Source organism: Nomia melanderi, chromosome 6 (assembly GCF_051020985.1).
Source record: "Nomia melanderi isolate GNS246 chromosome 6, iyNomMela1, whole genome shotgun sequence".
NCBI lineage: Eukaryota > Metazoa > Arthropoda > Insecta > Hymenoptera > Halictidae > Nomia > Nomia melanderi.
Window position 1 is genome coordinate 18538733 of NC_135004.1, and position 24577 is coordinate 18563309.

Here is a 24577-nt window from a genome sequence, read left to right on the forward strand (position 1 = left end):
TTACCTTTTCGTTATTCTTTCTCCCTCCCGCCAGGCCACGCTCGCTTCCACTGTCTTCGTCCCACCTCCGAGCCGGCTCTCGCCTTGCCAGCTATATATACATACAAGGCGCTATAGTAAACGGCCTACAGCCTTCGCCCGGTATCTACCACCAAAATCTACCCTCCGCCACGTTCCACCCTCCCTCCTCGCTGTTGCCGTCCCGTCCCGTGCCCTCCTCCTCCCGGAATCCCTCGAGGGGATCTACCGACTGCGCTCTTTAAACAACGAGACACCTTTCCCTCGACTACGTCTCAATTCTCGCCCGGAAGAGGCCCGATCTGCCTCGTCTTCCGGGTAACTTGCACATAGCTCCGCGCTCCCGTCTCCATATACAGTCCCCCTGTTCTTCGATCGTCTCTGCCGACCCTCTTCCTCTCGGTCTCGCCCTCTCTCTCTCTCTCTCTCTCTCTCCGGCTCTCGCTCGCTTCCTCCATTTCCCTACTGTTCTCCTAGGTCCTTTATTCCTCCACGCGACCTCCGCGACCTGACCTTTCCAGGACAGGCTCGGCAGATCGATCTCTATAATTCGAAAAAGGACGAGCATCCCGCTCGACGCTTCATCGAGCCCTCTGGTTCCCTCCGGGCCGCTTCTTCCCTTGGGTCTGGCCCTTTTCTTCGTGCCGCGCGCGGGATACACCGTTATTATCCGTCTACTAATGTATGCGAGACGGAGTAGAATTTCCTGGTAATTACGAATACGAGTAGCTACAGGGTACAACGGTCTGCGCGAGTCTGTGTTCGGTTGATGTTATTCTTGTACCGCGTTTATCGTACCAAACGCGTTCCCGGTAATATTAGAAGCCTCGACAGAGTTTCGAGTTGACAGAGGCGAAAGTTGGATTCTTCGGGAGAATTTCGATCACTCCGAAACGTCGATACATATTTATTACCGTTGTACACGTTCGAGTAACGGACCCTTGCGGAATTCGGCCGCAGACTCGGCGAAATCGTACGCGTTTCCGTGTTAACAGAAGCGTTCGATAGAGCCAAACGTCCCGCGTGAAAAATGAACCTGCGGGAAATTCGGGAAAGAAGGGAAATTGATGAGCGCCACCCAGGCCAGAATCCCGACCGAGTAAAGTTTAGGAACTGCGGAAACACTTTGCCCTTAAAGAAATTGACGATCGAAGCTTCAACCTAAAATTGCTCTGGAAATAATAACTCGGGCGCTTTGGCACGCGTCGTTCTCCAGCGTCGCGTCTCACTTTGTCGCGTTCCCTTTCGCTCGCGTTCTTCGCCGCGCCAATAAGAAGAATCTCTGAAAACAACCCGCCGCAGTTAGCAAACTACTCGCGACTGAACGCTTCCCTTGTCGCCCGTGCAGTTTTAGCTTCCGCGCGGTCGGCCGAAACGCGAGAGGCGGTCGGTACACCCGAAGCCGCGTTGTTATTCCGTAATTACAGCGCCGCGGAGGAACACCCGTCGCTGGGACGCGAATCCCGTCGTCTCGTCGGCACGGGACGGGACGGGACGTGCGACCGGCAAGGTCGTTAACCGGCTAAACGCGCGAGTAAACCTTTTCCCGAGAGACGTTTGACGGGATCCGCGACTGAAACACTCGGCCAGCCAGCCACCCTTTCTCGCCGCCCCTCGGCCGCTGGCAGGGAGCGCGTCGCGCGCGGCTGTCGGTCGATTTCGTCTAACCGGGACGAATTATCGTGGCCGGCGAACGGTATTTACGCGGACTCGTTTGTCCGGCGGCGGCTGTTTATCCGGTGACGATCAATAATTCGACCGGGGGCCGCGTTTTCGTATAAATTAAACATATTTACAAAACTGGCGATGCTATGAAATTGAACGTATTAATCATCGACCCTCCCCATCCGTCGACTCCTCCTCCTCCTCCTCCGCCCTCTCAATGAAACGGCGCGCACACGACCCCCCGCCAGCGTGCAATTTATCGGAAATTTATATTTGCGGAGCGTGAATTATACCGGCGTCAGGTGTTCGATTTTTCTTCCGCGGGGACTCGCTACCGGCGCACGTATTTTTCATGGACACGCGTTACCCCTTCGTTCTTGAATTTCGAACCGCCGCTCGCCGCTCTTAGAGAGTTTCTCGAATCGACTTTGCAGATTCGTGGCTGCGGTCCAACCGCGTGTCGGCGGACGACTGATTCCGTGTCGAAGGGTAAGTAACTGAAATCCCTGAGTAACCGAAATAGCAAGGTGTTTCTTCGATTCGCGGCGAGGTGTAGCGCGGGGGTTGCTTTAGGAAGATGTATATAGAATTTATTCGTACTATAGAATTCGGTGGTTGATAGAGTTAATTTTATTGCAAAAGTTGTATATTCTTAAGAACAAATGAACGAACTATTCGCAATAATCGCAAAAGTTACCTGAACTCATTGTCATCGTACGAATACATTTCTCCCGCGATCTTCGCGTTTCTTTCATCGGGTCGACTATGCATTGAAAATCGTAACAGTCGACGAGTCGTAATACCGAGTGAATAACGTGCCACGGAAACTTCTCGAAACACACTCGAAATAAAGTCCGTTTGCTGAGCGTACGAGCCACTTATCTCGAGTGGTCTGCGGAGACGATCGGTCGCGCGAGCCTTCATCGGGGTCGCAACAGTTCAGCCGGCATCCGGCGCTGCGGCGCGCTGTTGCGTTGAAATTAGCAGGATTTTCCGAGGCGGGCTCGGAGCGACGCGAAATTCTGAAATCGAACTAGAGTTATTCGGGGATGCGCGGCCGCGCGGCTGCCCCAATTAAATTCTCTCGTGGCAGGCCATCGCGGCCCGTGTCCCGCGCCGCTAGTATTAACCAGAAATCGCTCCGGTGATATAAATTCGGTATATCTAATGTGACTCTTTAACGAACACGATTTAACACCTTGTCATATGATTTCTTTCGCAACTCGATCAAACTACTTTGCCGTTACTAATTTAGTAGAGAAGGAACAAATTGCGGTGCTTATCCCGCGTTTATATTCACTCTAGAAATTCAAGATCGATAATAAACGAGTAACATTGGATTCATATTAAGAATAAATAAATGGCATTAACACTTGTTGAATTCCGTTTAAAATGTTCGTCGCGAGTTTATCATAGGAGGAGGGGTTAGTCCTTGTGTTATTTTTTTTTGCCAGTAAGCTCGTGTAACTGTCTACTGTAAACGTTTCAACGAAGCCCATGGACATTAGTAATTAAATAATTGACTTTGATCTGCAATGAAGAACATTGACTTTTATTAAACGAACCACCGCCACGCAGTCGAGTCGTTCCCATTGAGCTCTAGAATTCGGCGTAACCGATACGACACGCTGCCGCGCGACGCAGCGGCCGTTTCGTTTTGTTTTTCTTCCCTCCGTTCTGCTTCTCCTTCATTTTTTTTTCACTCGACCTCCAGTGCCGGAGGTTTTCCCTCGTCTGTCTCGCGCGTACGTTCAACCCTCCCGTTTCGCCGGCTCCCACTCGAACTCTGCTCTCTCGATCACCCTCCTCCGCGTTCCGCTCCCTCCTTCGCCCTCTTTCATGTTCTGTCACTCATCCTCTCGGCTCCCTGCTCCCTGCGCCCTTCTCTTTCACCCCTTTCACCCGTTCCCTCTGTCTGTTATTTCTGACAGTAGCGTCAAAAGGTCTGAACCTTCCTCGTTTCACCAGACGCGAACCGGTCTCCACCCCCAGTTCCTTTTGTTCTAACGGCTCCTCCGGACCCCGTGATTTTTCCTTCCCGTCGCTACGCCGCGGCCGCGTACCGGCCGATAAATGCCAGTAAGCATCAAGATTTCATTGTTCATTCATATATTCATCCTCGGATCGATGTTCGCTCGAAATGACAATCTCGAGCACGTCAAGTTGGCCAGCTACTTGTCAGCTGAAAAGCCGGAGGGCCAAGGGGAACCGTAATCTCGCTCCGCATCATCCCTTCTCAGGAACACGGTACAGTCGAGCCTTCCGTAACAAGGTTAACTCGCGAAACCGTGGCATAAAACACCGTCAACTAAGTTACTCGATCATTAGAAAACAGATTTTTCTAAGAAACATTCTACACTCCGACATTTTAACGCGCTTACGGGTTTTAGAGCTGTGTTTTTGCTTCGCTGATTGGAGTATCTATATTTTACGGTAAAACTTCTATGCGAATGTAGAAGAAAAACTGTTTAGAACGTACATCAATGCGAATGGTGAGAGACGTTTCCTTGTGTCATCTGTATTTCTTGATATAGCTCCGAATCGACGTAGCTATTGACAGTCGCGTCTCTATTTCGGTTGTCTCTATAACCGTTTCAATCGGAGCGAATAGATGACAGTTTGAAACAGTCATTTTTAGGTTTTCGATGCCGGAATTAGCGTTCCATTCTTCGGGCCAGCCATCAAGCGGTAGGCGGACAATAGTCGACGCGAGCGTGAGAGGCGACGCGCGTTCCCTGTCGTGCACGAGCGGTGCGCAGAAATTACGCGACGATTCCTCGCGGCTGAGTGGCTAATTCGATCGGCGAATGAAGCGACCGGCGAATGACGCCTGCCACAGGGAGAGAAGCGGATATCCGTGGCTCAAATAGCCCGCAGCTTCTCCCTCGGCGACCGCGTCAGCCGAGCTCTCCTAAGTTCGGGGAACATGCACGATGCCCTTTTGAGAACCGTCTCGGCCTGAGGAATATGGCTCTCCGCTCTGCGGCTGCGAGCGGGCTTGAATAGAGTGGCGCGGCCGCGCCGTGAACCCGGGAACGTGCTGCTAACTACGGTGACCTGTATTAATATTCGAACACCGTGTCACTTCGGCGAATTATCGCTGGGCATCCCTGCCGCTCGGCTCGCCGATTTTTTTCGTTGTATTTCTGACGAGGCACGCTGCCTTCGGATACCGAGAATAGAACGTTCGTTTAATCAATCAGGCAGTTTCATGCGTCATTTGTTCCTGCGAAGAAGAATAAAAGGATTGCATTTGCTTTCGAGTAATTCAGAAACGTCAGTCATCGTTGAGCATGTCAGTCAACGTAGCAATTTCCACGGCTTTTCATGTTAACAAACGGTAAAACAACGTGTAATTTCGATGTACAAATTCTGACGTTACTTTGGTCTTAATTAACGTGACGCAATAAGAGAAATTACGTACGCTTACCAATCCCGCGCAACACGTACAAATTTGATCGCCATTGTCGCCGTTGGCAGAGAGAATTCAGGGAGCAGAGAAAAGTACACAGCGCGTGTAAATGTTTGCTGTAAACGGAGGCGTTCGTTAAAGACATTTTATTCGAGCAACGGGGCACACGGTTGCCGGATAGTTCGGATATTAACGTATTCGATTGCCTTTACTCTCTTTTATTTGCAAAACAAAGTCTTCCGTTGCACGCGAAGCATCGGCAAACAGAAATCGAGCAAACACCGCTGACGTAAACCCAATGGAAGTTCCTTCGATATTTTCGAGCCCGTTAATTCGCCACAATTCCAAGAAAGCACAGCCTCGGTGAATTATCGCGGGCGCAAAAACGGAATACGTTCGACACGCGAGCATTGCGCGCGAAAAGAAATCGAAAGCAGACCTGACGGATCATGACTTTTCCAGCGAAGAAAACGCTTAAATTATTCCATCGCGTGCACGGCCGACAAGTGTGTCACACTAAAGAATGTCACGGAGTCTATAGATCAAATACGCTCACCCCTTTAACCGCGGCGAGTGTCCTGTGTTCGAGCGTCAGAGGCAAAAACGTTCCCCGACGCCTTCGGAAGATGTGCGACGAGGAGGGAACGCGAGAAGAATCCTTAACCGCGGTTTCGTAGACGAATTACGTGTTCGCCGGACACTGTTTATTCTCGCAGCGAACGTGTTTGCCCCGAATAAGCAACACGTCGTGTGTTCAGGGGGCGAGCGGAGAGGATCGGGGCAGGGGGAGACGGGGACGCGAGAAAATCGAGCTGTGTGCTCGTAAATACACGTCTGTCGGCATATTTAAATATTTGCCAATATTTTACCGCTTCCGTACGTTTCCCGGGCTGCTCCGGATCCGAAACGTTCACGCACCGGCGGGCCTTGTTTACGGTGACTGAAGCGCTCCGCGAACCCCTGTCTCTTTAAAATATCTGGAGAGACGCGCGGAAGGAGATTTCTGGTTGATCGCGGCGAAGGGGATGGAGTGGGACGTGATTTGGTACGGAGAGTGGATCGCGGAGGAATATAATCCATCGAAACGCGTTGATTTTTCGCTAAACACTCGTCACGCGAATCTACGTCGAGAGGATCTCTTATTATTATTAAAATTTATAAACTTTATGATATTGTTACTATTTTCTTTAATGTTACTACTACCACTGCTGTGACGCGCTCAAACCGACTGTCCATTTCAGTGCTTCAGGCTAAAAACCCGTACAGACGCTTCGATAAACGTCACTAACAAGGCGACCGTGCACGCAGGGAAACAAACGTGGCCCGTGACAGCCGCGTCGCCGCATTGATTTCGCGACGACTTCATATTTGTCCCGGTACACATTTCAAAGCGGTTCCCGGACTCGGGAACCGGTCCACCCTCCTCCGCTCGTCATCGCGCCCCCCGAAACCGGTGATCGATCGTTTCACCGAAACCGGCCAACTTCGCCGGTTGAATTTGGCCGAAGGTCCTGATTCGCCCGGCGACACACATTGATCCAGATTACCGGATTAAGGGCAAAAACTTCCAGAATTATTCTTGTTCTCATCCCGATGCTATTTCCTATGCATTCGTGACCTGTAAATGGAGCACGACTAACGTCAAATCGGTAGAAATAACAGTTTTCGAAATACCCCTGGATTCGAACGTAGAAAATTCGCAAGTGACGTGCGCATAATTTGCATAGCACACATCATCGTCCGTGGATCTAATACCAGAGATCACTGATTCGAGTAGCACGTACAGACCGCGAAACGTTCGCTAATAATTGTACCTTTTCACCTCGAATTTTCGCCTTTTTGCTCGTTAATTACACGACCTCGGCAGCGACGCGATCGTTCTGTCATTTGGCGCGCCGCTCGACGAGCGAGCGAGCAAAAGGGACATTTTCCAGCAGAGAGGACCGACGAGTGAAAAACTCGGCGAGTTCATCGACTGTTCGAAGAAAATGAATCTGTTCAGCGGACGGTAATCGCGGGTAAACACTCCTTTCTGGATCGGCAAAAAGAAATTGCAGTTAATTGGCGCGGTCGGCGAGGGCGAAGTCCGCGCCGGGGGGTGAGCCGGGGGTGGTTCGGTGGCTGCGAGCGCGAGAACGAGTTGCGGCCGAGCCACCGCCGGCATATCTGACCTCGTCCGTCGGCCATCGACTCGGCTGGAATACTTTAACCGCAGGATGAGTTCCGAACTCGTTCCAGGGACCTCGTGAACCTACATTCGAGACGCTGTTTACTGGAGCGTGGCTCGATTTTAGAGCGTACACGTGTAATACCGAATCGGCTGTAAATTCCCGGCCGTGCCCCGGCGAATGAAATTGGAACGTGTCGCGGGATGGGCGCGATAAAAGTTTAAAAGGGAATTTGTTTCGGAATATGCCGTCCACCTGGCGCTACGGGATGGATCGGGGTAACCGGTCGACGAGCTCTAAATTCGTGAACACGTTCTTCGAACTGTTGCTCGAATAAGTAACGAACCGGAAATTGCCTCGATTATCATTTATTCCGGCGAACCTGCATGAGAATCTTCCAACAGAGTTAGCCCTCTGCAATCGACAGGGTTTTTACTAGAAACGCTCAACGGTTTCCGATGAACGATATTTCTTGAAACCCGAAGAGGCACCGTGCCTGAATTAAGGAACGAAGCTATTTCGTTTGAATGTTTCATAGGTTATCCGGGGACCGATGATTCCTCGGAGCAGGATGTTTCAACGGTAAAAACACTCGGGAAGATTTTCCCGTGCGCGCGACGGCAAAGGCGGCCGTCGCTATCTCCCTTTGAGATCTCTGCCGGCTGGCTGGCACGGGTGAAGGCGCGATGAAAAAATTATTAATCGTTATCGAGCCCTTGTATGTCGCGGGGAAAGCTCTCGGGCGCATAAAGCGGCTGGAAATATAGCGAGCAAGAAAACAACGCTGGTCGCCGCGCCGTTTCACCCCTTTACCTTTGCCAGCAAAATGCTAGTCGCTTTTGTTTCCCTCGCTTTGTTCCGACGAGTGGAACACACCGGCAACGAAAAAAAAAGAGGAAAGAAAAAGGAAGAAAGGAAAAGGAAAGGAAGAAAAAGGAAAAAGAAAAACAGGTAGAAACGTGCGCACGGTGTATATACTTACCGGCGCGCGTGTACACGTCGCCGGTTCGCCGTGTCGACGATTCCATCGCGGCGCGGGAATAAATCGCGCGGTACGCGACCGAATCGTATTACCCGGTTCCGTTCGCGGAACGCTGCTCCAGTGATCCCGATTCCCGGCGCCTACAAACGCGACGCTTCGGCCTCGTATCGATCCTCCCGCGATACCGCCGAGAGAATCCTTTTCCCGTGGAACGCGCCGGTTGCGTGGCTCGCCCGAACAATGGGGCGTTAAACTTCGAGGTGTGTTTAAAGTGTTCAATTCGCCCGGGCTGTAATCCCTTCCGATGCCTGTTTGATTAACCATCCCGCCCCCGGGCCACTCGAGACTTTCCCCGCGGGAAGATAAGACTGTCAAGTTTATAACTTTTTTTTTATCCCGCCCGGAAAGTTTTCGAGACGTACCGAAGGCGGAACGAAAATAAATAGCTTTCAAACGGCGGATTTGCTAATTGAAATCCCGTCAACTTCGCGGACCGTCGTGTCCGAGCGGGATTCGCCTCCGGTTCCCTCGCTCTCGGCCGACTGAAAAGTTCAATTACGGTTTAATTGTGAAAACTGTAGCGGCTGCGCCTTTGTTCTTATGCGTTTCCGTCTTCTCGCTCGATGAATTTTTTCGAATATACCGAGTCGAAGTTTGACGCTAGAACTACCACAGAATTGGGCTAACTTGTTTATTCTTGTAGAAATTATAAAAGTGTATTTCCCGGGATCCGTAGCTTTCATCGTTGTTTGTTCCGCGATTTCTCGCGAAAGCGTCTTCGGGAGTTAAAGAGCAAAGTTATTTCGCTTCATTATTTCGCGCAGCTTGATATTGCACATCGAACTTTATAACCTCACCCTATCGAATCAAGTGGCGACTTTCAAGCGCAAAGGGTTAATGATTATTCCCATCCCTTCTCGTAACATACCGAGTGTCAGAAATAACCCGAGACTCTAGTTCGCCTTGAATAGAAGCGCGAAATTATACGGAGCGTCCCACTTGCGCCGGAACAGGTGCAATTAATCTCGATCATCCCCGAAAAGTTTCGAGCTCGATTTAACCGGGTCCAATCGGCGACTTACCCGTCCTTTGGTCCACGGAACCGATATCCGGCTGTTTCGTTTACTCGACGTACGTCTGGTCTAATCAATGAAGAAATCCGGGTCATCAGATTTCTTCTTTCCCCGGAGCCACGGTATTCCAAGTGGTCGGTGTCTACAGTGCCGTCGCCGGGTATAAAATCTGTTACAACTATCGTCCTGTTTCTTTTCCCCGTCGGCGAGGTATCGATTGCTGGCGGGCGGCCTGTTCACATCCACGGGGAGAACAAAACGGTAACAGAACCGCGATCGTTTTTCAAACGAAACACGAGTCCCGTGATTTCGCGTTCGACGGGCTCGGGGAAGAATCGAACGTAAACGTCATCGTGCTTTTCGCCATTTTTCAACGTTCCCCGCGATTCCGGCAGCTCGTTCGACGATGCGCGAGTCTTCCGCGGATCCTTTATCCTGCTCGAACAGTTGCTTTATGTCGGCGGTCTCTCGTTACACGCATCTCGAATGGGATCGATCTGGCGCCGGTAACGAGAGAGACGGCCCCGTTGTTATTCGATATTGGGGACCAATTCCATCTCGCTGCGTGCAGCCATTAGAAGCTTATTCAATGAACGCGCTTCTTTTCGCGGGTTTCATGTTATTTACGTTTAAGAACAGTGTTTACGATCGTTCTGTCGCTTGTATGTTTCGTTTGCAGTTTTCAATCGTGATTTGGTCCTCGGTTTTCTGTGTATTTCACGCGTTATTAGTAATTTCTTCTCGTGAGATGACTCTTAGTCGCCACTTGGTTTGGTATAGCGAAAGTGTAATGCATCAATTTGTAGAATATTAAAACAAAACAGTTGCTGTTTAAGGAAACGAGAACGCGTGGTCTAGTTATAATTTTCTTGTGCTGTTCCCGAGTGAAAAATATCGCTAGCAAAATGAGAACGCGAGTATATCAGAGATGTTCGGGCGAACAAATTACCGCTGAGAAAATGAAAACGCGTTTGGGTGGAACAGGTCTAAAGAACACAGCAGAGTTAATTGCCCGTTTATTTGAATTCGGACTATTTATGTTTGGCCGAACAGAAGCATCTCCGTCTGGCGAACGCTGAGTTCCGTGGCATTAAAATAAAGCAAATATTATGGGTTTTTTTGTATGGACACACGTGTGCGGCGACAACATCTGTATTTACCAGCGGCACGACTGCGGAGCCTCTTCGGGAATGAAATAAATACACAAAAAACAGATTAACGTTTGTGGAAACGTGATACTGCGCGGTGCATTTCCATCGTGCCTTTCTCAACGCTTTCACTCGCATATCCGAGTCGTTTATGGATTTCATAAATCTCCCTGCAGACGTAAAAATTCATTTCCACCGTGATTTATCGAGCGAGCCAAAGTTCCTTAAGATCGGTGTCGTGCAGAAACGTCAAATCTAATCTCCACGATCAATCTCGACGAATCAAGTTTCGCTAAGTTTATATTTTTTATCTTGTTTTTCCAGGATTTTCATGGGTGCAAGTCCGGCAGGCAGAGCGTCGATCGACCATAGGATATCCCCACGCGAAAGGTAAGACATCCGCAACAACCAATTCTACGAAATATTAATCAATTCAACTGCATTACCTAAACCTACTCATAAGCTACTTATCCCACAGAAGGATCTTTCAAACGAAATTTATTCTTACAACACTAAGCAGCTTCCAAATAATTCCATTCGACAGAATTAAACGATTAACCATCCACAGCTCACCGATCATTCCGAAAGAAGAAAAGAACTTTCTCTCTTCGTTGCTCTCTCCCACTACCGCACGATGTCTCGGCTAACGTACGATATTCTTCCAAAGTATCGTGCGAGCAAGTCAAGTGCACACGGCAGGAGAGTTGGAGTTCGCAGGCGGTGTATATAACCGGCGGCTGTTGTAATAAGACAGTTGAACGTAACGAGACCGAACAACTCTCGGAATTAACAGTTTGCCCGGGTCGATGCTCGGCGAATTAATCGTTGTTTCCTGCCCTGTAGCTTCCCGGTCCTCTCGAACGAATCTCTCTCGGCCGCGATACCCGCCGTTGACCCGGCAGACAAGGTCGCCCCGCAAAAACTATCCGGGCCAATTAGCATGGACACTTGTGCGCGCTCTCTCCGGCCCCGGATCGATGGGGAGCCGATAAGTATTCCGTTCGATTTAATAACGTCAGGTTCCCCGGAGTCATCGGAACGGGGAAAAACTCGAGGAACGTGCTCGCCGGAAGAGGGAGCGGGAAGGGGATGAAATAGCGGGCGCTCCGATTTCTCCGCGCGGAGCCCGGATCCCCTGGTTTCCGTTTTTACGCCGCGCGCCGCTGGAACTTTCGACGCGACGCGCATTGTTCGGCCGAGAGTTCACCGTTCCGTCGTTCCGCGACGGTTCGTTTCGATCGAGTTTCCGTCAGACTATCGGATCCGCGTGTTCCGCCTCCCCCGGCGAAGAAGCGCGACGCGGAGACGAGCAATTCGTCGATCGAGGCTAAACGGTTAATAATTTTACGATTGGGTTGCGCGAGTAACGAAACACCGTTGATTTTGTGGACCTCGATGATGGTATATTTCGAGAATACGAAGGACGACCAATCGTTCAGGTGAACTCTGATCGCGACGACATAGGATAAGATACCTAGGTTGGTCGTTCGACCTAGGCGAAGGAGCGCAGGATTTTTCCCCATTAAATTCCTAAGACTCACACCGTGACACCGGCTCGATTCAGCTTCGCAGCGGCGACCGCTTAATTAACGTAACGATTTCCGCGCTTCCCTAGCCCGCGGCGGGCGAAATTCTGCGCGCTGATCGCCGCCCGTTCGAGTTCGCCGGACTTCCCGGCCGCCGCGCCCGCGGCGCAGAAAAGGAACAAGGTAACGCGGACGCGTTGCGATAAGCCCAGCGATGAAACTTCCGGCGAAACTGCGGCTCGCAAAGGGATCGGCGAGCGGGAAAAAAACGTATCGCTGACCCGCGAAATGGGGATTCCGTTGAAATTCAAAGGGAAAAACGCTCGCGTCCTCGGAACGAAATCACGACCGGACGTTCTCACGGGGGAAACCGATCGACGCGACTCTCCGAACCGGTCGCTCGATAATTTAATACCGCATAATTGCCCCCGCGGCCGCCGGCGCGCCGGAACCTCCGATAATGGACGTCGCCTTCGCGCGGTCGTCGGTTGATCGCGGCCCGGGGGCGGGACGGCGGGGAAGATTGCCGCGATTTGCATAATTTATCGCGCGGCCGCGTTCGGATTACCCGTGGCCGTACATTCCGCGTGAAAAACCGCCGCGGTACCGGGTCTGGAGACTCCGCCGGAACAATACTTCCCCCCGGTCCTCCGCTTTCGCCGCGGAACAAAGGAAAATGGAGCGAGCCCCGGCTCCTCCGCAGCTTTTCAAATGTTACGAAGCCCGGGAGTTGTGAAAAATTCAAAATCCACGTCGCTGTCCGCGATTCCGCGCCGCTCGCCGCTTCCCCGTGTCTTCCCCTTTCTTTCCCCGCGACTCGCGAGCCGAATTTTCGGCTTCCGAACTGCGACCGTTAAAACGTTTCCCGGCGCGTGGCTACGTGTCGCCCGGCGAGTCGCCGTCTTGCGAATCCCGAATCCGGGTTAAAAGCTGTGTACACTACTCGCGCGACTCGCGGCAGTGAGTAAACGGGGCGACCGGGCTGGCGAGACAAAAGCACCGAGGGGCAGAGGCGGAGGAAAGGGAAAAAGCCCAGGTAAACGGGCAAAGGGTTGCCGGTGAGACGGAGAGACGGCTCGTCGGGAAACGAGGCGCCGAGCGAGACGGGGCGTATCGGCATCCGGAGAGCCGCGGAGTCAGAGATTTCGAAAAAACTGGAAAGAACGCTGCGAGGACGAAAGTCGGACGGGAGGGTTGCAGATTAAAAGACGCGGGATATTAGAAGAGGGCGAGCGTGTAGAAAGGAAACCGGGAACAGGGGAGGCTAGAGTAAGTTGATACGGGATTTTCCAAGTACCGAGTATGCGTGCATCCCTTGTCACTGTTACCGTTGTAACATTCACAATGAACGCATCAAATATCGCGCTAGCTCGCTCCGTGCTGGTAAACTCGAAATACTTCCAGTCCGTTAAGGGTCAAAGCACGAGAAACGTATCGACTTGGCCCAGTCTCTCTGCGCGCTCCACCGTTCCGTTCGCGACACCGTTTCGAGCGGATGCAGGATGTTTACCGCGCAAAGGCGGGGCTCGCGATTTAATACCGGGCCGAAACGAGAAAAGTGCGGGCCGTCCGAGCGCGGAACTCCGGCCGATCCGGGTCGAGTTCGCGGCCGCGCTGATACCAGCTCGTGTAACGAGCTCGGCGAACTTCTTCCGCGGGCTGCCGCGCGTGTACGTGGGCTAGTGGCGCGGCTCGTCGAGCTTCTACGTGTTTAGTGGATGCTGGAGGAGGAGGAGGAGGAGGATCGTAGGTGCTCGAGGATCCAACGGATGAGCCCCGCGACGGCCGAACTCCGTTTCCCGTGGTTGCGCGAACCGCCGCTGTGAAATTAACAGAATTTCCGCCGGCAGCCTTTTCCCGCCTCTTCGCGCCCGGCTCACCGGCCCCTCCCTTCCTTCATTAACCCTCCACTGTGTTTCTCTAATTCGTTTTACGGGGTAATGAAAACTACGGTCGGAATTGCGCGACGTGACGCTTTGTCCCCGGCACCGAAAACCGGGCACGAACACGGAGTTACGGGGCCATTGCGCGCCGTAACGCGAGAAAGCGTGGCCCAATTATCAGAGCTCCGCTCGGCCTGCCGATACGCTCCCCGAGCGTTTTCCTTTCCAGCCGGGAGGAACGGCTGCTCGAGCGATGGGGAGAGGAATCCGAGCGGATCGCGTAGAAATATTTCGTCCCCGGACCTGCCTGCCCTCTCTTAGTTTTGGGTTTCTCGGCTCTGTTTCTCGTTGTCGCGTGGGAAGGCGCGTGTTCGCTCGGCAAGAGGGTGCCGTTTCGTGGAAACGACGGGCAGGCGTCGCTCGGGGCGGAAACACGTGGAAATTTAGAGTCGTGGGAGATTCCGAACGTCAGACGCGGCTGGAGTAATGCGCTGTAATTGCAGCCGAGTTATTTTCCGGTAACGGTAACTTAGATGTGTAATGAGGATTTACAACTAGATTCGAGGGAAGCGGATGGTGTTGACTTTACTGGAATTTGATAATAATTGACGCGGCTAGTAGCGTACCACTGGGCGTTTTCCCATGAGGTGTAGATAACATTCTTTCAAACTAAGTAATGAGAAAATATACGTAAATTGAGGGATAAAGCTATTTTATTCCAATATCTCACAAGATCAAGCGAAGACTGAAATTGAAACGCAAACTAGTCGCTAAACTCCTGTTAACTGAAATCGCTGAAGCGTCGGAGACAAGTATAACGCTACTCGAGATCCATAATTTCGCGAGGTATCAGTCTGGCAGTCCGGCGAGCCGTTGAAAAACAAAAATTCACAGCGCGTTCCGACGTTCGTTTCGTTCTTCGCACGGCGGAAAGTTTCCCGTTCGCTATCCGGCTATAATTAACGACTTCGCCGGCGAATGGTTCACGCTAAATGCGCATCGGCGCGGTCCCGCTTCGGAATGCGACTCGTAAAAATTCCAGCGGGAGACAAAAGAAACGCGGTGACCGCGTTCGAAACACACAAGGCAAGATGACCCTGCCGCTGAACGTCACGCCGCGGGATTTCATTTACGAGCCAAAAGGACGAAATTAAGAGTGACGCGTCGAGCCCGGGGAGCGAGAATGGAAATGCAGCGCGCGGCCCTGACGACAAATAGATACACGGGGTGGAAAAGGGTGCGACGCATCCGCCGAAATGGAGAACCGTGAAAGCACCAGTTTCGGATGTCGTCGATTCCCGCGGAACGCGTTTGTAACTGTAGGGTTTCTAATAATAGTAACACGCGCGACCTAACCACGTTTTATTGCATTATTTTATTTCACTATATTTCATTTCATTATATTGTCGGACGCATTCGTCGAATCGCGTGTTATTTATATTGGAAATGATCACGGCCGGCTCTGATTTCACTTGATCACGCTCAATTCTTTTTACCGCTGCGAAAAACGCATCGCTAAACCTTCCGCCGAGACCGCGGGCATGAACGATGCACGGGGGAAACAGAATTTTCCTTCCCGAGGATAATACTTTCCATTGATCTTCGCGGATCAAGCGTGTAATAGAATATTTATGAAACATTATGCGCCGGTAACGTTTAAAATGCATTTAAGACGTTCTTTGTGAAGAGGGTTGATGGAATTGCCGGCGGATAGATTTATTCGAACGATATTATGGTTGCGGTTTGGGAAATCGGGGCGGGTCGTGCAATTTGGGTCAGGTTTTGTTCCGGATTCAGCTAGAGCGAGGATGCTGAATAGGATTTTTTGTTTTAGAATTTTCCGGATTTCTCGCAAGTGCGACGATGCATTTAGGAAACGCAAGTGCGCATCCGTCTAAAGGGAACTGCCCACTTTTTCCGCCTGAATCGATTCTCCCCGGTGTTCCGCGGCGCGATGGTATCGGCTCAAGTATCCGAGAATTGAACACGTCACGAGATATTTCAATCTTTTAAATGTAGAACACGCATTATTGGAGAAGACGCTCGGGCGGTTTACATTCTCCTTCGATAAGGCGTGCTCTACATTCCAAAAATCCACGAAAATACCGATATCCCCGTGCGCGAAGCGGCGCGCGGTATCCTAAAAGGAATTCACCCGAAAAGGGCGCAGTTTCGTTTAAAATCTAAAATTACATTTCGTTAACTGGAGCATCGTTGCGTCAAAAATAACCTTTGAAAGTTACCGAACTAAATGTTCGACGATCGCGCGCGCGGTTATTCAAAACACCCCGCGATTAAATACCCAATACCGAAATAGGAATTTGCGAAAAAAAAGAATAGTTACGCGTTTCTCGCGGGCCGGGGGTGGGGGAAAAAGAATGAATCGGAAAGAGAATTTTATGAAGCATCCCGGTTCAAAGGAATGGACGCAATTAGATTGGTAGCAGTCAGGAGGGTAGCGGAATAGCTGCAGCGCGGCACGGCGCGGCGCGGCGCCGGGGCAGAAGCAGTTCCGTTTAATTCAGCCAGAAATCATCCGCAGTTCCGGCTCGCGGAAAGTTCAATTCGAGCGATCACGGGTCTGGCTCAACGTGTCGATATCGCTCGACGCCTTTTCAATTAAATCGACACCAGCAACGGTTCACTGGTACAAAAGTACACCTTTCACCGGTACCGGAATCTCCTCTAAATCCCGCGGGAGAAAAGGGAGCGTTTTGTGTGTGTATACATACAAAACTGTTTTTCTATATATATCCGTCCATGTGTGTATATGTGTATATATGCGTACGTACACATACGCAAACAGGTAGACGTATGTGCACACATGTATATATGTACCGAGGCAACACAGACGAACGGGAGAACGCGATCGCGCACACATGTACCCAGAAATGGAGGAAATAAATCGTTTACCGGCAGAGACACCCGTCGCGAGCGGATCTTCACGGTTCAGGGAGGATCGGGCCGCGTTTCTGCTTCTCTCGCCGCCTTTTCTCTTCGATAAAATATACTTAAACTGCGCCGCGCATCGGCGAGCGCGTCGCTCTCCTCGCCCGTTCTCTCCGGTTTACTTTATCGCCAGAAATATATCGCTATTGGTCTAGCAAACACACGAACGAGACCGTCGCGACGGACCATTCGCCTTGCGTCTGGAAACCGTACGAGTACGTCTCTGGCAAGCTGGCTAGCTGCGAACTAACACGTAAGGGATGAGGGCATCGTGCACTGGCTTCCTTTGATTTCATAAATAATTAGTAAATTCCAGTCAAAGTGGAAAGGTCACGTCTCGCTAGTATCCTTCTTTAGACGATTCAGCCAATAAATCGAATCCAAGAATGCGAAAGCCGAGGCGTCGCTGTTGCTGGTAACGTTCGATCGTGAGGATTTCTTTTTCTTTGTGCAGTTTAGATTTTTATTTATGTAATCGGGCAACCTGCGAGAGTCATGCGAACTGTACTAGAAAGAACGCGTTTAGCAAAATTTCAACCGGCGCGCAACGGAGCGAGCCGGCTTCCTCGCGACCGGTCGCGACCCGGCGTCATATTCTGGCGCAATAAATATCCATCGGACGGGCCAGGTGTTAAGAAAATGGATCAACTTAACGCGCCGCGGATAAAATTGAGTGCAGCCGGCGAGTGCGTTTGATTTATAGCCCGGCCGGTGAGTTATTACTCACTCGACGTCGACGCGCGTCTTCTGCCTGACCTTACGACGCCGACTGCCGTCGACCCGTTCCATCTCTTTCCTCTCGTTCCCAGCCGCTGATAAAGAACGCGGGTTTCACTCTCGCGAATTGCACCCTCGCGCCGGGCATACACGAGCGAAGTTTCTTCCAAGCATTCGGTTCTCATTTCTGCGGATTTTTATGCATTCATGGAGAATTCGGTAGTGAAGGATTGCACGGGATGCGCGTGACGCGGAGGAATGTACAAAATCCATGAAGTCTAGTGCTCTTTCTAATGTTTCCCAGGGAAAACTATTTTCTAATGTAAGAAATTCTATTTTCACAATTATACTCTTAACCGATGAGTTATCGTAAACGCATCCATTGCGTTTCATCGTTGATTACACGTCGATCGATTGTTGTCGGCCGTACACGCGCACGATTTCTTGTTTGACGCGTATTTGGTTAATTCGTTTAAATGCTACCTTATACAAAGCTTGCCGAAATCATCGAACATCCTTGGGATACGTTAATAATGAAGTTTTTCAGTGAACTTTTCAGCGGGAATTCCGAGAACGACCGGCGAACGGGGGACACAATTGGACAGAGGAACGGTTATTAATATTTTTCGCTGCGGATGAACGCTGAAAAACGGTATTACGCGTAGAACGACCCGATACTCGAGAATTCGCTGTATATGGGATCGCTGATGAGCGATTCTCGTGACCAGGAATATTCTCAACAGGAAACAAGCTGTTTCACCGCAGTTTCTAGCGTTGGTTCGTACGTAGCGTACAACAAAGGTAATAAACGGAGTGAACTATCGTGAAACATGATCTTATTGAGACGCTTTTAACGTACGTTCATAGTAATGCGTATTTTATGGGTTTAATAACAGACGCTCCAAGACGATTAATTTACGAGGCATTTTACTGCGCCGGTGAACGCTTTGATATTCCGCGGTGCCGTTCCGAGAAATATTGGGAGCGGTTATAATATCGCGGATACTGTATAACGATTTCGAGGAATCGCCGTCGAAACATAAGTTTAATTTCACTCTCCGCGGAAAGGTTCGTCTCGATCGTAACAAGAAAGGTTTCATTCCCCAGTTATTAATTTTTGTTCGCATAAAGTTCGTACAATAAACACAAGGCATGAAACATCGCGCGACTGGCTGAATTAGCGACAAAATGGCGAATAATTATGGAGTCCGGTTTATAGCGGAAACACATGCATATCCGGTCATTAACTGTCATTTGAAGAATAACCAAAGTGACGTGATTAAATCGGAGCCTGCGCGCCGTGTTTTCAGGAGGACGATTCCTGTCCCCGCAACAACATTTTAAATATTCCATTAAATCGCGTACGATCCGGCTATTAAATGTAGCCACTCGTAGATTCTGTTTCGAGGATTAAGGACGAGCTGCGAGTTTTACGCGCTAAAATGTCGGGGAACCAATGAATTCCTTTTTTCTCAGACAGTTTCCCGTCGCTCAGTTGTCTTTATTGTCGCAAGAAAAGGAAACACGCAATGACTTACGCCCTTTCCGGGAATCTCATTGTCGGTTTCTTCGGAAACTCGTCCGCGACGTGCAATTTCTCCGTTGATCGCAGAATTGTCCCGACCGCGAGAGAATATCATTCAAAATACACTCGGTCTTCGTACGTACACTGTGCGGGTAATCGTTAAAATAAATATTTCTTCCATTAAATTGGATTAAACTTCCATCCCGTCGTCTTCGACTCGACTGCAACCCGTATGAAATGTTTGTACCGAATCAATCGACGTGTTTATACAACGAAAGGTATTACCGACAACCTAGAATTCGTTTTCGCTCGAAATTTCACTGCAATTTTAGCTTCCATGCTTTTAAAACGCACGGCATTACTTTATTCGCTCGTCAACGAGGATATTGACTCGAACGTTCGGCGGAACTCTTGCGAACACTTTGTTCCCTCCGTAGGACGCGCAGTCGGACGCCGTTTGTTCAGCTGAGCTTCGAACGCATTCGAATGCACCGGTGAAACACCGATGAACGTGGAAACCGGAAAAAAATTCCTCGGATGCTTGGGCCGGCATTCACGCGTGTGTCGGCCATGGAATTTAATTGTTGAAGAGTCGTCGCGCTCGTTTTACTATTGAACGATAAAAACTGCGTCACGTTTCGCAAACAGAACCCGCGCGGAACATTTAACGGCCGTCGCGTTACCGGACGCGAGGAGTTTAACCCCGTACCCTATAATTTCCTCGATAACTGCACTTGCTAGAATTATTCTGCGGCGCAGAATTTACTAGAAATACCGAAGAACTCCATATTCACCAGCATCCACGTTCGCTTTACCCTTCGCCGTCGAACGCCGCCGTAATGGCGACTTCGAACCTCGACGTTCGAAATCGAGAGTAATTTAATTACTCGAACAACGCGAGATTGATATTTACTTTTGTATTTCTCTGCTATTCGAGACTTCGCTGCAGTTCGAGCGAAAGATAAGAAGAATAATATTCCATACGAAATGATAAGAATCGAGTGACGTTTATCCGTACCAACTCTCGTTCTAGATATTCGTCGCGAGTCTGAGACGACATTGTACGGCAAAGGGGTTAAATGATTTGTTCCCCGCGAAGGGGGAACGTTGCGGCAGTCGCAAATTGGGTGTCTTGGGTGTCGCGGTATCAAAGACGCGTCGGGCACCGCTCCGTCGGGTTACAGTCGACGAACGAGCAGCGTTTAAGCGCGGGAGAGCGAGGCCTCCGACATTTCCGCTCGCGGGACCGTATCGTCGCGCAAACGGCGCGGCAGATTACAAATTAAGAAGAACCGTAATCCTCGCCTCGCATCCACCGCGCCGTGAAAACGCTCCTGGCTGGACAAAGTGAAAACCTCGGCCGTAAGTCCTCGTTAAACTTTGAAACCGTCCCGAGCACAGTGGAATCTCGAACCAACGCCGCCGCCGCCGCCATGGCTTTGGCAACTCGAGTCTAGCTAACGATAATCGTATAAATTCACGCTTCGAACGCAACGGTCTCGTAGATCGCGTAGATTATCCTCCGCCGGTTCTCGCATCGACGTTGTTCACTCTCGAACGACGGACGACCGATTTGTTTAATAAATTCGCGGTAGCGCTCAGCTTTTTAATTAACCGGCCGACAGCGACGGCAAACTACGGCCGCGGACCGATAAGCGATTCCGAGAGACGCGAGCGCATAATTTACTTCGAGATTATTATTCAACCCTCGCCGACTTCGAGACAGTTGTGACATTAACGTTTCCTGAATTAAAGTGGATTAAAGTTGACAACTAATTAGAGGAAACATCTGAATTATCTGCGCCCCGATTCTAATGCGCCCGAGCCGGGCCCGTTGAACTATGTTGCCGCGACTCCGCGGTAATAAATACGCTCGGATAAAAAAATTCTTTGCCTCCGGGACGAATGAACTCGAACGGGTATTAGGGTTTACCGAGGCTTATTACTTGGCTTCCGGTAATAAAACGTTTAGTTCGTTCGTACGCTCGTCCGTTCATTTTTCTAGCTGCGTTTTCCAGCTTACCGCTCGTAGACACGTTGATCCTCCTTCGGAGTTAACGCTGGGTGCCTTATGAGAACTCGATGATACTTCAAATGCAATTACCGCCTCCTATTTCTTGCGGACTATTTTTTGTCATGCTTCCACTCTCCTAGTCACGTAATCTTTCAGTCCCTATCAGTTTAGTCTTGTTTTCATTTTTCTCATTGCGAATGCAGTACCTTCTCGAACATAACAAAATGAAACACTCGAATATTAACGTTTTACTCTATGAACATAGCAAACGGAGCGTTATTCGAAAATTTCACTTCATCCCGCTCGTTCTTCAAACAGCAGATCCGCTGGACGCCCTCCGTTTGTTCCACTTTGTTGAAATACCCCGTTATATGGGGGTTCTCGCGTTGTTTACGGAACCCGATGGTTTCGTTTTCGCCGCAGAAGCAGTTCTTTATCCGCAACTCTGTCGCGTCTCGTCCAGCGACAGTTCCGTTGCCCGAAATATTGAAGCAGCGACAAATTTACCAGGGGCGCAATCACGATCGAGCCACGGTTTTTACAAAACGCCTCCCGTCCCCGCCGAAATGGCATCAGTTATGCGGACAAGCGATGAGTTCACTTTCCACTTAAACGCCGATGTTACCGATCTATCGCACTCTAAAAATTATCGGATTCCCTTCACCCCCGGCGCGGCGCCGCGCAAACAAGTGTCGATTTAACCTTTCGCGTCCGAAATGTAACACACTTTGCAACACCGTTACCGTTAAAACGCCGCAGCCAGTCGACTATGTTTAAATTTTTGTGAAATTCAATTTAATTGTACCGTTGAAATCGGCAATGTTTAACAGTCAAATAAAAAACGTACTTGCGTTTTTGCTGGTGCACCATAATTCGTATCGTCAACCGCTTGTCGGTTAAAAACTCAACCTACCGCTTACGCAGCGAGCTTTATTGCTCAATATTCATTTTGAAAAGATAACGATGCCACTCCGCCGTTGGATCGTCGATGTACAGACAAACGAGGTCGACGTGAAAAGCAACGCATCGCTATTCAAGTTTCATCGAATGCATGGACAGGTCAAAGCGTCATTCTTTACCAACTTTTTTACCCATCTCGTCTTTCCATCGTTATTTTCTATCGTTACGTTTCACATTCCTTGATGCAGGCTTAGACACGAAAGTGCAGTGACATGATGTAACAGCAGGAAACCGCAACGTCGGCAAAAAAGTGGTTCGTCCAGGCGAAGCCTTAGTCGAGTAACAAAGTAGCCAGAAGAAGTCAGCTTCCGAGGAGCCAATCGAATCGAGAGCAAGCCCCTTTTTCCGAGGGCTAAAAGGAAAATCTTCTTTTTCAGAGTTGCACGTTGCACGTCGGTGTAACCGTATCTTGGAAGAAAATTCCTTTCGATCGGTCATTCGCGAAGTGGCTCGTGAGTACCCTCTCACAGCGGGTGTCAAGTCGCCCGGGGTCGTTCCCGGTCGGTCGGTCGGTCGGTCGGTCGGTCGGTCGGTGTAAAAGCATCCCCGGTCGGACACGTGTGTTTTTACTTCGTCTGACATATCCTGACGGTTACAGGCTCGTCGCCCGTGGAACGTGACGCTGTAACAATCGCCGTAATCACCCTCGGTTGCGGCGAGGTTCTTCGATAGGGAAACCAGAGACTTCCCTCATTCGTATACCAAGCGTGTCTAATACGAGCTCGTGATAAGTAACCCTGCGGCCTTACAAGACTCCACGGTATTAACATTGTATGAACCGCTCGTTGGTCGGAACGATCAACACTTTTCGATATTTTCATCATTCCTTCAACCCTTTGCACTCCGAACAATTTTTAATATAACCTTTCAGCAACTCCGAATCAGTTTTAACATGAACTATCAGCTACGAGCGTGCCTCTGTAAAAGATTTAAGACTCTGCTTTATCTTACAATGTCGCCAATTTATTATAATTAAATTAGATTTCGCTATTGATTGATTTCATACCACGAATTAACATTCTTTTGATCGTATAAGTGCAGTAGTGTTGGAGCATATACTATTTGAAACTTAATATTTTTTTCAATCAATATATCATTACACGAAAGATTACAATTTCTTCGTGTCGAGTGTGCTCGTCGTTAAGCCAAGAAGTCGAGGCTCAAAGTACGATTATCGACAAGCTAGTCGCAATTACGAAACATTCTGAGCGTGTTAAATATTCCATGGCACACCTCCTCCCCGCTAATCCCCTAAGCGTGTCCCGTCTAGCAGTCCTCATCGCCCATTCATTTCGCTGTTCTCTCGTGACACGCGCGTCTGGAATGTCGCAACAAATTCCAGCGCGCCGGTCTCCGCCGGCCGACGCCGCGTCGCTTTCTCCACTTTCGTTTTCGTTTCGTTCACGGATTCCCTGGAAATCGAGCCGAAGATCCAGCGTTATCCCCGGGCACGGAGGTATCGCCCTGGTAACCGATGTCGCCCATGTTTTTGCCGATCGGCCGGAAATCCGCTTTGGCAGCGGCCGAATCGGATTCACGGGCCAAGTAGTTCCGAAAGTTGTTGCAGTCGGGCCCCGAATTATCGGGGAAACTCGCGCGGATCTTTGACGAGCAGCCAAAGCTGCTATCTGTCCACGGCCGATAGTTGGGGAAATGCTAATTCGGAGCGGCCGCGTCTCTGGCCCGACCGCCTTTCGATAACGGACACGATCGAACGTGCCACGAGCGCCAGCTTAGTAACTCCTCGGCCCTTCGCGTCGCTGATATTATAGAGACGCTGCTAACGATTATCGATAAACTGTCGCCGAGTGTTGAATAGAGACAGTAATTCGGCTTCTCAAAGCTTCTCGTCTTTAGCCAGCGTTTCGTCTTTACTCTTTATGCTTGCTCCGATTCATCGCGGAGAGGCGCTTCCCGTGAAGAGGATAACTATCTGGACGGAACAATGAAATGTAATTTGACTTTCGCGATGTCCACACACCTATCTCTATCTGTCTATCTTTGTATTAATTGACGCGACGTTTTTCTGTTTCGTTACAAACAGACTATCGATTCAGAGAAGTTTTAGACAAGTTCACGTCTTCCGTACTCCATCGAGCGATCAAAACAGAAAATCGTGATGAAAGTGTAGCCACCTTCTAGCCTCGGCAACGCAGGATTGCTTCAACATATCCATAAGAGTCGCACCACTGTACAAGTAACGACTCTAACGGGTCCAGAGGCTAACGGCTAACATCTCTTCCGGCCTTATCGGCGCCATTCGATTCCATCGAACCGTTGCGGTTCGATTCCAGGTGCTCCTTGTTTCGCGCGGGAGGTGAAATAACGTCCGCGCCCGCTCGTTTCTCAGCGTAATTTACCTTTCCGGCCGGGGACACGGCGTTCAAAGACGGCCGTTGGAAAAAAAACATTAGTTTCCGGATCGCGCACGCGCCTTCTTGGGCTCAAAGGATACGCTCCGGCCGTTAGAGGGTCGTTCCACGAGACGTGACGTCCTAACAATCGCCGAGGTGGCTACCCCCCGTCCGGCGGGGGTG

At 50.2% G+C, this 24577-nt stretch overlaps 1 protein-coding gene across 4 annotated transcripts in view; it reads left to right on the top strand.

Moving 5' to 3' along the window:
• The window catches only part of LOC116430071 (irregular chiasm C-roughest protein), a 234152-nt gene that overhangs the window by 104348 nt on the left and 105227 nt on the right, over positions 1-24577 (top strand). For all 4 annotated transcript variants that reach the window (XM_076368753.1, XM_031983724.2, XM_031983725.2 and 1 more), the window contains one exon: positions 10791-10856. In XM_076368753.1, the coding sequence (XP_076224868.1) occupies positions 10791-10856 (66 nt within the window). The remainder of the gene's footprint in view (positions 1-10790; positions 10857-24577) is intronic.